The 17,853-nt window shown below is 38.2% G+C and overlaps 1 protein-coding gene across 1 annotated transcript in view; it reads left to right on the forward strand.

The window, feature by feature from the left end:
• The window catches only part of LOC119414310 (receptor-type tyrosine-protein phosphatase N2), a 243,793-nt gene that overhangs the window by 189,300 nt on the left and 36,640 nt on the right, over window positions 1-17,853 (forward strand). The window contains exons 14-16 of the mRNA XM_037681405.1: window positions 3,517-3,714; window positions 12,885-13,032; window positions 15,432-15,505. Of these exons, the coding sequence (XP_037537333.1) occupies window positions 3,517-3,714; window positions 12,885-13,032; window positions 15,432-15,505 (420 nt within the window). The remainder of the gene's footprint in view (window positions 1-3,516; window positions 3,715-12,884; window positions 13,033-15,431; window positions 15,506-17,853) is intronic.

Genomic DNA, 17,853 nt, shown 5'->3' on the forward strand with positions numbered 1-17,853 from the left:
CATCCATCCATCCATCCATCCATCCATCCATCCATCCATCCATCCATCTATTCATCCATGCATCTATTTATCCATATATCCATCCATTTATTCATACATACATACATTGTCTGTATCCTGCTGTCAAATAATGAGCAGCAGGGTACATACTGACCATGTCACCATTCCTCAGTTTATTGCACTTACCATGCTCCCCCAATTTTTGTCAAAATCTAAATAAATTTATGTACAGTATTTAAAACAACTTTTGAATACTCTCAAGTTGTATTAAGGAGAGTGTCAATAAACTTTTATATTAATTCACTTCTAAAATGTGCAACCTGCTGCCTGCAGGGCTGATTTAGCTGATTCTCCTTTGGGTCTTTGAGGAGTAACAAGCAGTTCTTGAATGTCCCCCATCACTGAGGGATTTGAATAGTGAATGTCTGTAGTTTTGGAGATGAGTGTTTTTTGGGGTCTGGAGTTGAACAGGGAATGAGATTAAACCTTAATGTTTTTGGTGCAAGATATTCAAGTGGGTAAGAGTTACATTGTACAGAAGAACAGATGGAGTTTTTATTAGTTTACCAGTAGTTAAAAAAAAAAAAAGAAATTAAGCATTTAGTTGCTTCAGGTTTTGCACATCTCATTTGCAGTTCTTAGTGTGTTTGCAGATAAATTATAGCAGGAGATAAGAGCAGCATTGTCTCTGTCAATATTCCTCCTCTGCAGAAGAAGCCCCAGTCATTCATCACGTCTCACTGATGTCTCTGCTCTGAGCTCTACGAAGGAGGCAGGAGAGAGACGTTGCGTCAAAATTTCATTGTGGTCACGTATGGAGCAGACAGAAAATGACAGTTTGCTCAGGCGTGTGAATGAAGATATTGTATTCACTGCTGAGACTGATTGGCATAGTTGGCTGAAAAAAAAAAATCTTTATTTCTAAGTGTTTTATTATATCAGTCTGAGAAGTTGTATTTTATTGGCAGTTAGTGGAGTTAGGTGCCTAATAACTTTTTCTTATTCAGTGGTCAGCTGAATATGTAGAATGTCTAAACCTAACTAATCATAAAATCTCATTAGAAGAGTGCATTATTGCCAAACATCCCCTTAAACCCACATTTGTTGTCCCCGTCGCACAGCGAAAAGGGAGAATTTAAAAAATTTTTTAAAAACCTGATAGTCGATATAATTGCTCCCTCCGCTTGCCAGGATCTATCACTCTGCGCCGCCTCAGACAAGAAAAAACTAAACTAAAACTCCCTCAGATCTCCACGGTGTAACTCCTACCTACTTGAGTATCTTGCAGCAAAACGTTAAAGTGGACTTTCATTCCTTGTTCAGTTCCAGTCCAGACAAACACTCATCTTGACAATTAGAAAACATTCACTATTCAAATCCTTTAACAACGGGACGTTGGCGTACTGCTTGTTTATTAAGGAAGCATTAAAGATCAAATTCAACTCCTGTGCATTTCTTGTAAAGGACACGGTCTGTCAGTTTTAAAGAAAAGTAGATTGAACATTTAAGTGCCCCTCTCCCTCTCTGCTGTGCTTTCGCTCTGCTCCCAAAGTCTGTCTGTACGCTTCATGGATGTCTGCACGAGTAACCATAGCAACTGTGAAGGTGACAATGATTAACAATGTTGGGGAAAATATGCATCTGTGATATTCTTGAATATTGACAAATTAATTTCCCTCAGGACGAAAAAAGTATTTATATATTCAACGTATTGCTTTGACAATAGTTGTGATAAACAACGTTTTGCTCACTCATTTCTTGTTCTTCCTGTTTATCACTATGATCAAATCATTCTCCATGTGAATTACATCTGTTGTGGGCATTTAGGGGGTCCGTGTGGCTCCTGATTATGTTACTGCTGTGCAGTTTGTGTCTGCAGTTTGATACAATTCTCTCTAATATTGCTATTAATACAGATTTTACAGCCCTAATTATTGCAAAAATCTGGCTCTGAGATGCTGCTTTTGTCAAAGCAAAGCAATTTTTTTAAGATCATATCAAAAATCTTCAGTTGATTCAGAGAAAACTCATACATTTGCTGAAGAGGCAGAGTTTGGAAGTTCTGCTAGTTTCTCATATGTCCTCGTTAGATGTTTCTGCTACATAATGTTCTTTTAAAGGCAGATGAGACTTTTTGCTTTAAGTAAAAGTGTTACATACCAAAAAGAAAAGAAATCTTGCAGGAAGCAACAAACCTCAAAGGAGTGGCATGCCACAGTAAACAAGAACATTAATGATGGTCCCACCCTGCTGGTCGGACTTTTAAAAACTTTTGTTTCCATGTTAATAAAAAGTATTTTAAGTATTTCCCCCCCAAAGTTAATAAAGTGTTTGATGCATTTTTGTCTTAGCTTCTTCAAATTGTTACAAGTGTATTCCAATTGTCCATCCATCCTTTATCTTTGCCCACTTCTTCCTTTTCGCGTTGCGGGGGTCACTGTTGCCCATATCCATCAATCACTATGCGAGAGGTGGGGGACACCTTGGACAGGTCTCCAGTCCATCACAGGGACACATAGAGACAAACGAGACAAACAAACATTCACACCTAGGGGCAATTTAGAGTTTCCAATCAGTCTAACATGCATGTTTCTGGTCTGTGGGAGGAAACTGGAGTACCTGGAGAAAACCCACACATGCACGGAGAGAACATGCAAACTCCACCCAGAAAGGCCAGGATTTGAACCAGTGACTTTCTTGCTGAGATGCAACAGCTCTACCAACTGAGCCATCGTGCCGCCATCAGGGTTTGAACCAGGGACCTTCAGATCTTGAGTCTGATGCTCTCCCAACTGAGTTATTTCGGCCTATATTCTAATTTATACACGCACACACACTTTTTTTTTTTTTCCAGCAAACTTCTGCACTTAGGAAAAAACTCAGCAAATACAGAAAAATATAAAATATATATAATACAGACAATATAGTGACAATGTATCTTGTCAGTAACTAAATGTTATGTAAAATTTTTCTAAACTAGGAAAATAAAAAAAACGCGTTTCTGCCTGTTTTTGTTTGCACAGCTTGTAAAACTGTTCTCTTGGCCGTGCACATCATTTCATGTCCACCTCGATTACACGTTACCCTGAAAACACGATCTATTGTCACTAATCAGAGATCCCTTTAATAATTATAGAAATATTACTGTTGGCGTCTAAAAAAAGTCTAAACATTTTGTTTTGAGTAGAATAATGAAAACGGGGCTCTCTCACTGGGGATCAAACTCGACTACCAGGAGACACAGGCAGTGACGCTCACCATTGCACTACAGGAAAGTTTCATGCTACCTCCACCACTTAGTTTTCAGATATGGTTCCCTTGTGTGAGGGATGTAATGGACCGGAGCTAATTTTTGAAAGGCAGTCTTCACTTAGCTCTTTACTTAGATTCCTTGTGAAGAACAGAGCAGAGAAAGTGCTTTTTATGAGGAGTTTCAGTTACTAAGACTTCTTCAGATGAAACGTTATCTTTCCCAGCCGTGCGTGAGCGATGTTTCATCTGCCTTTCCTCCCGCAGGAACTCTGTCGGCAGCGGATGGCCGTCAAACCTCCCTCCGAGCGTCCAGAGGCCATCTCCTCCAGGATCAACAGCGTCTCGTCTCAGTTCAGCGACGGCGGTCCGGCCATCAGCCCCTCGGCCCGCAGCAGCATCTCGTCATGGAGTGAAGAACCTGCCCACTCAAACATGGACATCTCAACTGGTCACATGATACTGGTGAGTTCAGAAATGCACCGTTACACATCCACTAACCCTAACCCTGCACCACTAATTAAGATAATGTACCACATATTTGTTGTTTTATTCTTCAGTATCCAGCCCAGCAGAGCAGATGTTTCTGTATGATATGGTTTATTATTATTATTATTTAGCTGCTGTGAAAATATTGAAAAAGAAATCTTGTCTAGCGTGGTTTGCTCATCATTTATTATTTATTTTGGGTCAAAAGTTAACAAATTCTGTATTTGACTTCCTTTAAGGAAAATTTTGGGAGAAAAAATGACAAATATCTAACTTGATTAAAGACCTTAAATTAATTGAAAAACCAAAAAAATTATAAATAACTAAAAAAAATAAGCTACCACCTTTTTAGGGCAAAGGGTCAAATCTTTAAAAAATCTTTATGCAGCATCACTTTGAAGCTTGTGAGATTTCAGACCATCTGTAGATGCTCAGACTGTATTTGGAATGACTCTCAGCTACTACCACACCAAATCTCATTTCAGTATCTGTTAAAATGACTGTGTTGTAGCCGTTTTTGGCTGTGGCAGCCATCTTGGATTGGCTCTATTATTTAATCAGCTGTAGACGCATTCAATGGTTTATTGGATATTTTGTTAACAAAGAAACAAGTATGCAAAGGCAGTTACACTGTTGTCCACCATCGTTTGGTTGAAAACAAAATAAATGGGCCGAATTAAGTCAAATATCATGGAAAGAACCATGAAACAAGAAAAATACAACTACATTGTTTCAGGGAAAATAAAAATAAAAATACACAGCCAGATTTGAGGTATCATCATGAACTGTGGCTGTAACTAAATACGATTAATCTTTGTTTTAAATTAATACAAATAGTCAACAATATGAATTATAGAAGTCAACATTAAGTCATATGGTTCATTTGGACAGGTCTGTGTTGGAGACCTCCGTCTGAATCTTTACAAAAGAAAAGTTTACTTTGTTTTCCCTCTTTGTATGAACTTATGACATCACTAAAAGTTTTTACTGTTTTATTTGATTTATTGTCGGCTACAGATGAAGCACAGTTTTAACAGTGAAAAAACAACTTTACCTTCCTGCACAGATGAATTCTATCTCACGACTAGAGCGATAGCGGATACCTCTGAGTTGGACTGAACCATCTCAAAGTTTAAGGAGGGGGGTAAAGAAAGTAGCAATTTTTTAATATCTTTTTTTTTTTGTTTGCATCTAAGTAAATAACATTAAAATAATTAAACACTGTCTGCTTTTGTCCTATCGCTGGATGCGATAACATGTACATTTTAAATTGAAAAAAATGGGTAACAACATAATTTTGCACCCCCACTTTAGAAAATGGAAGGAACAGCTGCTCCACTTGCTCCATTGATAAGGTGCCTATGGAAATAAAATAGCAATAAGGGAAATATGAATCCAGTCAGGCTACAAATAAACTTAAAAATATAATTAAAGTTAAACTCTGCACCAAAAACAAACTGACACTCTGTAATTAAAAGACAGAGAAAATTGACTCAAAATGACAAATATTTAGTTAACCCAAGTTTTCTTTCATATTAATTGTAATAGATGAAGACCTTTGTTGTGAAACAGTGATCAGGGGTGATTTGGATAAACACTAAACTCATTTCCTGACCAAATGTTGTGATTTAGTCATATTACTTTACAGAATCAGCTGCTCTTAAAAGGAATTACTGACACGTTGCTATTAACACTGAAGGAAATGCTTCATTTTTATGAGTGGATTTGACTCTTTTGTTTTTAGATTTGAATTTTCATTAAGCACATGTGTGAGACGGCTTCCTCTGCCTCCCTTATCTTCCTGTCTGTCATCTCATTACTCACCCTTAAACCCTTTAAAGCAGCAGCTCTGTTCTGGCCTCGTCTCTGATACGTTTGTGTCTTCGTCTTGCCGTATCCAGATTGTTTCCCTCGTGCACAAGCGCACCTCTCTTGTTCCTCTCATCTCGCTGCGTCTCTGGTGTCTCTGCGTGTCTTTGTGTTCCTGTACATCTCATTACACCCACGGTTTCTATAAGCAGCCTGCTCGCCCTCGTCTACCCCGCACATGAAAATCTCTATTGAACTTCGGTTGCATTCTGTCGAGTGCCATCGTATTTTCGATATACAGCTACTCGCTTCAGTGACCCACGCGCACCTCTTCATCCTACCCCCCTCCATCTCTCACTCTCTGTGCATTATGAAGCTGCCGGCGAGATGCGATAAAACGGGCTTTTTGATGTGTTCAATAGGCACAAAGACACTAATTACCCCTGAGAGTTGCACCACAGTTGTATACGATTGAAATGACTCCCTTTGCAGCCCTGTGCAGCTGCAATGAGTGTCTGTTGTTCCATGCAGGCATCACAATCAAGATATTTCTTTGGCAGATGCACCCATTACATATTCTAAAGCGCACATTTGAAGGTCATATGCCCATAAAAATAAATCTGAGTTTGTGACAGGGCGGTGTGAGCTTCCTTTGTTTTTTGTTCAGTTTTTTAGAGGACATCTTCTCAGCAAAGGTAAGAAGGACCAAATTTAAAAAATGCTTCAGTTTCGTCAGGCATTCAGTCAGTGCATGAGCTGCAGACTGATCACAATGACTCATTTTTATTTAAATTACAAGGATGAATATGTAAATGCAATGAGAGAAGGGAGAGGTGGATCGAGTGGGTCTAGTTTGGATGCTATGATTAATTTTGTGTAGGTGACTGGAATGAATGTAAAGTTTGTAGAGTGTTAAAGTTTACGAATCTTCAAGTTATTTTAAGTCCTTCATAAGTACATTTATTATAAGTAGTGTGGTGCTGAAAAGTGCAATCTGACATAAAGCTGAAACTCTTAAATGTTAACAGAAATACCAGCCTCATTACAAAATACCTGAAACATAATTGCAAATGAATTTAAATAACAAATAAATCTAGTTTCTCATTAAATGCATTTTTTTTCTGTATAACATGTACAGCAAGTATTTATAAGTTTAGGGTTAGGTAGGAAACACTTGGTTCAGGGACAACTGAGGCAATAATTGTACATCATTTTTTTAATTGGCCTAAATTAGCCTAAAATATTTTATAGCAACAATAATTTACACTGCAAAACACAAGGACTTTATTTTTAGGCCTGTAAGGGGAAAAAATAGCAATTTTTTGGAGCAGGACTATTTTAATGGGTTAAGTCTTCCTAACATGTTGTAAACATTATCATACACCCTTTCATTTTAAGCTCCCAATTTGTACCACATATGAATATATGATTGTATTTCCAACAAGTTTTGCTTAGGTTTGTGCAGTTTATTTATCTGCTGTTGATCAAAGTTTATTTTTATTGCACATATTTCTGTAAAATATTGTCAAAATTCTACAAAAAAAGAAACAATAGCCAAACAAAAGGCACATAATTTACCACAGAAGTAGAGAAAGTAACGTATGAAGAACAAAATATACATTAAACATGGTTTTATCAGGTTAATATTGAGTCCTAATTCATTATCAATGTTGTTCTCTTTGCACTGATGTGCTTCAGTCATGAGCAGCACATGCAGACTCATAATTAAAAGACATTATTTGACAGATTTAGAAAGAATAAATGTATGTATCAGATTTTGTTTTTTACTGTTAATATGGAATATTCCTGAAAGAGAGGGGCCCCGTGTAGTTTATATAGTTTTTACGGTGAGCATAAACTAAATTAGAGCACACAGGCTTCTTTTAATTTCATACATTGTTTATTAGCAACACATTTGTCCAAATGGACTCATTTTAACAGGAAGTCTTGTATAAAAAAGGAAATTGATAGCATATTAAACTCCGACTGTTTTTATTTCACTGGTAAAATAAAAAAAAAGGGGTGCTGAGAGTTCAATTTGTTTCTAAATCACAAGTAGCTCATCATCACAAGAGGCTTGTGTTCTGTAGAAAACAATAGGAGGAAGCTGAGAGCTCTTCAGTTAAATATCATTGTTGTTTTTGAACCACAACAGAGTTGCTTTGACTGGGATGAAAATGCTAAAGCCCATTCCGATCTGAAATCAGCACCTCGGACAGTTCCACACGTACATTAGGCACAGCAGACTCCAGCTGATGGATTCAAAGTTATACATCTGTCAATTAGCAGCCATGTTTTTTTAAACTCTGAGCTTCTCCAATCACTTTAAACACAAAAAGTTTTTTTTTTTTTTTCCCACAAACATTTGTATAAAACCTTTAAAGACAAAATGAGCTGAGGCTGTTGTCTTGCAACACATCAACTGTTCTCTGTGGTAAAAGTTGCTGTTCATGTTGTTTGCTCTTGTTTGCCTGCAACAAACAGAAGTCGGTGTAATGTTAGAAACATTTTTCTGCAAGTTCACGTAAAAGTATTTTACTGTAGGTTTTACATGTTTTAGCCATCAGGAATCTGCTGCAAATAAGACAAATTATGTTTCATAAAGTCTTCACAAAACTGCACTTTACAAAATATAGGTGTAGAAATGTTTTATATTTGTTTTCCATTCATTCCAGTGTTTGTTTATTTTGCAATTTCATCCTTTAATTTTGGAGGGGGAGTGGTGGCGCAGAGGATGGAGAAGGTGGGCCTGTAATCTGAAGGTCACCGGTTCAACTCCCCGAACTTAAAACATCAAAATGTAGGTGGTAAAGGAGAAACACTCACAACTGCCTCCACCCTCATCTGCCCCACTCTAGGCCCTTGAGCAAGGCCCTTAACACCCATCATCTACTCCTCTGTGCATGGCAGCTCTCTACTCCATACACAGGGCTGTGGTAGCTCAGTGTGGTCTGTGGTTGTGTCACGAAGTGCATAAAAATAATTGCCATGTTTTCATGCAAGTTAGGTTTGCTATGTTGACCTCTAAGGAAGGGAGCAGCCAGAAGAAAAAGAAAAGAAGAAGAAGAAAGAGGAGGACTTTCAAAAACGTTAAAAACATTTGTGCAACAAACTTTCTCTTTAAATAGTCGCAGACGGACATTTTAAAACCATCTCAATTTTGTCGAGGGCATCTCCCACCCTGTGTAAAGAGTAATATGAGATTTAAAACCTACATGGAAGCAAAGCAATCCAGATCTAAACCTATGAACAATGAAAGATATTTATTAAAAAACTGGTCCAAATCTCCAAAGGAGAGAACAAAGCAGGCAGAGACAGAAGTGACCCATTAAATAATTTGCATGACCCAGAATATAGTTTTGCAAGGCATGCGCACAAGAATTAACTTTATTCTCTCTTTTAAAACAATGTTTGTTAAAAATGTAGCCACATGGCTCACTGATCACGTGCACAAGCAATGTGAATTTATTGAGACTGTGAGGGAAAACTTGCTTTTTTCTCACAATATGGAGTCAATTTTAAGTCACCATCTTGTCTTTAACAGTTGCAGCCCAGTGGGTTGATTCCTAATTATTCTTCTTTAAACAGTATCGACGTGTTTTGTTTGCATATCTCCCTCTCCTGCCTTCTAGGTTTCTTTTTTTTTATCCTTTCTTTGATTTCCTGCTACACCTCTGTTTTTCTTTCTACTCTCTCCTCCTGTTCCCCTCTCTCTGTCTGTGACGGCTCATACTCCTCTTCTGCAGTCAGAACTGTCAGCGGTACAAAAATATTCACACATACAAGAAAACTCATTTCAAATTCCACCTGCCATGTTAACTGGAGACAGCAGAGGCCGAGCTGAGAGTTTCCTGGCATCGAATCTGGGCTCCTGTCGGCATTTTTAGATAGAAACTCAAGGGTGGGAGTTTTTTTTTTTAAGGGGCGGTGTCACTGGGAGAGAGCGAGTCTGTCACGAAACAGGATGAGCAAACATTTCATCTGTGGCTTGTGTTTGAAAGCAGCAACTGTTGAGTGAATATTAAAACTCACCAGCTTCACAGAATAAAATAACCTGATCTTTGATGAGCTGCAGTGCCCCCCACCCCCACCCCACCCTTCAACCCTCCTACCCTCCTACCTTCTCCGAAATTTTAATTGCCTCTCGGAAACCTCCAGCAAATTCCTTGTCATCTTCTGCTGGCTGATTTTAATTTGAGGAGAAACAGCTTCCACTATCTTATCGAAGTTAACGTTACTCCCATGTGACTTGCTCTGAGAGGCACCATGGCCCCCCTCCCCCCCACATCCTCTCTGCTTGTGTCTTAAGAGGATTAGACGACTCTATATAGAAAGCACATTATCTTGTCTTTTGTTGCTTGCCAAGTAAGTGTCATAGATTATATTACAGCGGGAGCCTCCATTGAGATTAGGCTTGCTGGGAATTTGTTTTGATTTTCTGCAACTCGCCATCAGGTTGGCTGGGATGCGATCTGTGATGTCACAGGGCAGCAGGAAGAGCGGCCTTCAGGAAATGGATGTTAAATCTCCCTAATGTGGTCAGCTGAGAAGAACGAGGCGTTCAGTTGCAGAGAAGGTGGACTCATGTAACAGAATGATGTCAGCTTTTAACTAAAAATACAGAGGCGTCCTCGGTAATTTGAGATGGATGCTGCAGATTGGTGGGGATGAATAAATTCACCACAGCCAATCACTTTGAAAAGCAACAATTTAAAAACTGATCATCTAAATCATTTAAGAATAAAATCAACAGAATGTATTAAATATATTGAAAAAAAATCAAATTGCCCATTTTATGTCAAAGTTTGACCAAGATCATCTTATGTAGAAAAAAATGATGATGCATTATTCTGAGATGTCCTCTTCAAAGTATGTGTTGGAAATGACTCTCAGCTACTACCACATCAAGTTTTTGCTCAGTATTTGAAAAACCATTGTAGGCATTTTTGTGTTCTCTATGGTCATTTAGCTGTGGCAGCCATAATGAATCGGTTGATGTGATTACTTTTTCCGATTATTACTCTGAAAGTTTCAGGAAGTGTCGTCCGGTGATTCATCAGATAGTTTATTAACAAATACACAAAGACATGGAGAAAACCATCATCGCTTCACCCTTGTCTTGTAGTGGTGGGTGATAAGTATTTGATGAATGCTTGAGGCTACTTTCTGCTGCCTGTCAAACCCTTCTCCCTGCTGAGTACCAGTGTCCCGCAGTGATATCTTCCACCCACTTCCCCTTTCGTCCCCCAGTCTCAGTTGATCCAAAATGGCTGGTGCATTCTGTCACCTCCCATGTGGTTGGCTTTGATGCTGCTCCTTCCTACAGGTGCGTCAGAGCTACAATGGCGGCTCGGGCAGTCTTATTGCAAAGCGAGTTTTATTGAGCACCTTTGGCAGCTGTAAACCCCCCGCGGTAAAGGGATTATTCAGTGTTTGGCCGACACATGGTGATCTCAGCACCTCCTGATTGGATTGCAATAATCCCTTTACAAAACCCTATTACTCTGGCATTAGAGGCGAAGAGAGTAGGTGGGGGGTAGAGGTCGATGGGGGGCACCCAATTCGGGCACTGCATGTTTTTTGTTTTTGTAGGATGTATGCATTTTTCAGTGTTAGTAGCATTATTTAGTCTGTATTTTGACGCATATTTGTGTTTGTCTTTTGTGTGGGTGCACATATTTTTATTATTATTTTTGACCTTCTGAAATCCTTGTTGCGGTTTGTGCTTCAGATATGTGCCTAAACGGTTGCGTTATGTGTATCTTTTGATGGATCGGACCTCCTGCTGTTGATAAATGGCTGTGTGCAGGTGGAGGGTTGCACCAACTGACCTCCTGTTACATCATTGCTGCTTTTAGCTACTCTCAGACAAATGTAATGGAGAGCTGGTACTACAGGAAGAAAAGGCTAGTGTTACTCTCTGTCTGCGTGGTATTTCAACAATGTGTAATGCAGCTGAAATGAGGTGAAACCTGCACATGAAAAATGATCACTATGAGCTGCATCTAAGCTGTTGGTCATGCTTGTGATAAAGTCATCCATAAGCATTATATCATGCAGTTTTCTTTCATCTTCCAGCAGCTAAATGTCTTTCCATCCTGCCCTCCTTTTTTCAACAAAGTTCTTTCATTTTAGCAGAAAGCCATTAGGCCTTTTTTTGGAAGCTAATTCTGATTAAGATAAGCCCCCACATTTGTAACTGTCACCATAAATCATGGCTGGAGCCATTTAAAGAAGCACACAACCTCGTTTCAGTCCCTCATCTATTACAGACCATCGTTCATACTTTGTATGCATGGGCTAAAAACAAGGCTACCCTTCTTCACCGTCTGATGTGAACACCAATGTCTTTTCCACTCACGATGCCTCATGCCAAGTTAATTCAAAGGCAATTGCTCAAAGTCACCTTGCCTTCTTTAATTATGAAAACTGGCTGAATGTAGGTAATGGGGAGGAGGAAACTGGTTGCCATTACAAGGAGCGAGGGTCGATTAGACAGGCACAGTATGATTAAAGCGACACTGGTGCATCTAATAAACTGAAGAAATTATGCATGTAGGCATTTAGATATGGGGTTAATGGTGTGTCCAAATGATTTGTTACTTTTGTTTAAATCTTCTCAGAGAAGCTAATACGAAAAGAGTTGATAACATAAAAAGAAAACCGGAGTTTAAATGAGAGACTCATATAATTGGCCAGATTCAGGTCTCCTTGTAATGAGTGTCAGAATTATTCCAGATTACTTTGTAATATCTTGGTTTCTTCAGTTTATTGCCAATTGACAATTTAAACCAAAACAAACAACAGCAAAACTACAGCTAGTGTTGTGTTACTTTTTTGTTTGTTTGTTTAGTCTCTCCATTTTAAACATGAGCTTTAAAATCTAATTGCCAATCACAGAAAGACAGAACTTTGATTGATCTTTCCCACACTGACAGTATATTTGCTTCCTTCAAATGGCCAAATAAAACACCTCCTTAGAGGCCTTTCTAGTTATTGAGTCAAAATGAAAATGTTCAAAATTTACTAGTTTCAAAATGACAAGTCATATCCTGTAATTTGGGTAAATATAGATAGATTGATGTATACTTTATTGTCCCCAAGGGGAAATTTGTCTTGGACGTTGTGCGCTAACAAAGCTTCTTCCACAATTAAATACACTACAACCAATAAAATCATGTGAACCCCATAATAAAATACAAAAATATAAAACACCTATTAATAAAAACACATAATTCAATAAAATGGACAAGTTTGAACAAAGAACGACAAAGTCTCATATTACTGTACTGTATATAAATTTTTCTTGATGAGATGTTTCTCCTTGTTTCTTTCAGTCTTACATGGAGGATCACCTGAAGAATAAGGACCGCCTGGAGAAGGAGTGGGAGGCGCTGTGTACGTACCAGGCTGAACCCAATGCCAGCACTGTTGGCCTAAAAACTGGCAACACAAAGAAGAACCGCTCAGCCGCTGTGGTGGCATGTAAGTGACGGACTGAACTCTGTGCTGGGTTTGTTATTTTAGATGTTTTATCAAACTGCTTATGCTGAAAGTGGTAGAATGAATCTCTTTCTTGACAGCTTTGAACAGAATTGGCTTTGTCTCTATCATTCACCTTGAAATACCTCCACACTGCTTCTTCTTCTTCTTCTAGTGGCTATTAATGATTAGCAAACAGCTTTATGATGCAGTACTGCCACGTACTCGGACAACGTTTGAATCAGGGCATATAAAATAAAATACAAACTACTTTCACACAGCGGACAGAGCCCTCCCCCCCCACCCCCCATCACCCAACTATTCAACTGAGAGCTGAACTTCACTCTTCCATTAACGTGGAATCTGTACTGTGATAGTGAAGCAGTTGTTTAAGTATGAGTGCACACACACTGTTTTAGATTAAAACCCAATGCTGCTGCCACTATCCGTGCATTCCTATTAATAATCTGCTGATTTTAGTAGAAAAGCTCCAACTTTGCTCATCCGCTGCTGGTATATGTTTTATTGGTTGCAGCCTGACTTTTCTATGGCTCATCTCCTGAATGTTTATGTCCCGTTCACCTTTAAAAGTTATGATTTTAAAAGTTGTTTCCTTTCATTGAGCATATTTTAGTGATAAGCAGTCACATTGGGGTTCATACCACAATTTAAATCTGAGTCTTAATTGCTTGAATTTTTTAAATTCTGTGTTCTGTGTTCAACTAGCATTTCTTTTCAAGCTAATGTATGTGTAACTAATGTAAACATCAGATATTTAGTAAAAATAAAAGTCCAAATTATCAGAGATAAACATGACAGGCAGCAGATCTGTACTCTTCAGTATTAAAGAAGAGAAAATCCTAAAATTGGACTAAAACCCAAACTCCACTTGCTGATACGTTTCCTCCAATTATGTTGATGTCATTCCCGTCACCTCCTAAGAGCTCCGCACAAATATTCCCAACTCAGCCTGAATTATCAGAAACTAGGCGCAGATGCAGCGAGCAGAAGGGTGTAAATTAGTTTTCTATAAAAGCTCTCCTGCATGGAACTCAATGATTAAAATTTTGGTGGAAATAGCCCGTCTAAAAAAAGTGCCGTCCCATTCTCTTCAGCACTCCGGGGCTTAATGAAATCCAGATTGTGAACGGAAAGGCGGTTTGTCGGGAATAAATTGAGATTCCTGTTTCAAGCACCTTTAGTGTCTGTGGGGGGTAATTCTGAACTGTTTGAGAGTAAAACTTAGGAAGGTTTTCTAAAATGGACCAGAGATGATTAGCAGGTTATTTTTAACTGATAGGAAGCTCTTTAATATCTATCACATGCATGAGTTGACACATGCATAAACTTTTAGTTTTAATCTAGATCCATCGGTTTATCTGATCAATGTAACTTGATCCCATTCATTATTAGATGAAAAGTCTCCAAGCAGATTTGTTTCTACAAACATCTATGATAAAAATAAGCAGACACGTTTAAAATTAGTTGCATTTTTGTTTGAATAATGGATTTCCTGTGGATTCTTCTTCTGCTGGCATTCCAGCAGTTTATTGCTATTTTCTCATTAGTGACCCCTACTGTTTATAAAGGAAACGTCAGCTGCATGAGCATAAACAGCAACAAACACTAAATGTGTGCTTCACCCCTAATCATGTGGATCAACTCATGTTTCGGAAATAAAATAAAAGAAAATAGTTTTAATATTTAAATAATGAAAAATAGATTTTGCTGCTGGCAAGTTTATTATTTTTTGCACCTGTCATTTTTATGTGTTAGTGAATTGTGACTCAGGTTTTATGAATTCAATTTGCAATTTTAAGACTATACTTGTTTGTTAGCAGTCATATTTTTAAACTGAGTAATAAAAAAATCTGAATATTGGGCAAATGCATTTATTTGTCATATTATATTGCATTGATTCTCAATGCCTTGACTCAAACTCATTAAATCACACTATATTGTAATTAAGCCCGTATGAGTTTTTGCCACTCGTGTATCCTTAATGTATCAGATCATTGGCACATTTTAGCATATAAATAAAGGTCCACAAACGATGCACAACCCTTAGACATTTCGTAATGTTCTCAGATTGTTGCTTTGGTTCTGTACATTTTGTGAGTGAGTTACAACTTGTTCAATGGATGACAAAGAGATTTAGGATTTAACCAAATAAATCTTGAGGAAAATTGAAAAGCATGCTTTTTTAAAATAATCCAGCTTCTTTTTGACACATCATAGGAGAAGAGCATCTTCATATCATCAAAGTATAACAACGTAAAGTGAACTGTTTTGCTCAGCAGATGTGTAAAATAAAAGCCCTGACTTCAGTGCATCTGGCGTGACCAGTGAAAACTCTCTTCACTTGGACAAAATGTGCTGAATTGTTCATTTTTTTGTTCCAGATGATCACTCCAGAATCACCTTGAAGGTGGAGAACAGCCAAGGCAACTCCGATTACATCAACGCCAGCCCGATTGTGAGTACCTCCTCTGCTTTCTAACTCTGCGTTTCACACCGCCGCTCCACCGGGTTCCCACAGCCCCCATGGGGCGTCACAGAAACAAAGGCAGCCTACCATTGTCCAATATAAATTTTGATGCAACGCTTGCTTTGCTTTGGCGGCAGCCTCACAGTATGCATATGTTCCCCAGCACGAATATTAATGATCGCTATACAGCAAACACCCCAGGCGAGAATTTGCTCAGGGAAGCTTTGAGAAAGGACATGCACATGACTTGCTTTTCATTTGTGAAACTAAAATTGATCTGTGGGGTCTTGGGAAATGATTGTTTCTGACCTTGGGTTATGCTAATTTGACACTACTTTGTGTTTACTGTTACGATGCGATTGGCATGCTGTGGCTATCTCCTGGCACGGTGCAGATTTTAAAAGCCTGCAGGGGGGGAAAGAGGAAGGAAAGAGTCGTGCGAATGCAGTAAGTGAGTGAATCAATTTGAAAACCAGTGTTGGAATTGTAGGTTTATATTCCCCTTGAGGCGGATACACTGGTATTCCATTAAAAGCAACAGAAACGCAATGCATTTCAAATCTTATCGTCGCACAAAAATGTGGCCGATTGTGTCTGTGTGTGTGTGTGTTTGTGTATGAATACATGAGTTTGTTTCTGTTATATTTGGGGACTTAAACCTGCTTACATACCAGTCATTTGGGGACACTTTGGAACTGGGGACCTGTGTGTGTGTGGGTGTTGGTAATGTGTGTGTGTCTGAGAGAGAATCAAGTAGGAATCAAACTATTTAGAAAAATAAGAGTGCAACTGTCAAATGAACAAACAGGTGAATGCAACTACAAATTCAACAAATGCACTCACACGCACCTGCACAAAAAGCCAAATAGAAGAATTATACACTCATTAAAAAAATATACACATTGAAGCACACAGAGAAATGGCTTGGAGTGCAAACACCCACACAGTCATGCTAAAGCACACGCTGAAACATGACACACAATCACTGTCGAGCGTACATTTCCACCTCCCACACACTCTAATAATACAGAATGGATGTATGTGGATGTATGCTTCATGCTGTGTTTATTTAAAGAAATTTCCACCAACCATGTTCGCCCACGCTGCAACCAAACGTCAGCGATGACAAAATGTTTGGGACCTTCTTCCAGCAGCTTGTCAGGAGCCTTAAAAAATATTATTCATTCATGTAACTGTCTGTGTCTGTGTCCCAATGTTTGTTACCAAACTTTCCCATGAACCATTTGATTTATTTAAATAAAACTCTCAAACTTATCATTGGATGTTCATTCATACCAGATTAATTTTTGAGTCAACTGGATTCAAAGCTGATTGACCTTAGCAAACTGAAAAATGACTCTAACATGATCCTTAGATGAGACTTGATGTGGTAGTCAGTGAGGGTCCTCCCTAACTCATTCTATGAGTGCTTGAGAGAAATCTCTGATTTCAACTTTGGCGCACAAGGCCACGAATGATATTCAGTTTTTCAAAGAATCTGCCTTTAATTTATTTAATTTATTGATTGTGATGCTAAATACAATAAAATGTCCTTTTTTTAAGACATTTTTTTAAAAGAAGTGAGTCCAGACATTATGAAGTTTTAAATTTACAATGAAGCTTTAATTGTAATTTTATTAAAACTGTTATTTACTCTTTATAGATGAACGAGACTTGCATGTTTTCAGTAGATTGTAATTTACTCATTAAAAGTCCCACACGTACATAATCGGAGTCAGTTCCTCTAAGTTTCAAACATAATTAATCGCTCACATTCTCCTTTAACAAGAACACACTGTCAGTCCAAAACATGCTTGACTGTTTCCTCACAGACTCAGTCACACACAAACTTACACATTGAGAGACTCCATCAATTCATCATGTAACAAATGTAATTACACAATTCTGATAACACACAACCCTGAGCCTAAATCAGCCACCCAGCCTTTATTAACACATTCAATGACTTCTCTTGATTAAAATTTAATGAAGTCATCACAATTGTGTTTTTCCTTGTTCAATTTTATATTTTAAAGTTAATTTTTATGTTTCCTTCTTGTATATAGTCTGTTTTTTTTCTTTCTTTCCAGTTGTTTCTCTTGCATCCCTGTGTTTTCCTGTAACTCTTGGCCTGCTTCCCCCAGTTCTGTCCCACATAGCTGTTCCTCCAGTCCATTTCATCTCCCAGTCTTTATCTTACCTGCAGCCTGACATTGTAGCATCCATGCCCAGTCTGGTTCTACTTTGCATCTCCTCTAATTCTGGTTCTTCTTGCTGCCATATCAGCATTATATATATATATATATATATATATATATATATATATATATATATAT

The sequence above is a fragment of the Nematolebias whitei genome, chromosome 9 (assembly GCF_014905685.2).
Source record: "Nematolebias whitei isolate Nwh7 chromosome 9, NemWhi1, whole genome shotgun sequence".
NCBI lineage: Eukaryota > Metazoa > Chordata > Actinopteri > Cyprinodontiformes > Rivulidae > Nematolebias > Nematolebias whitei.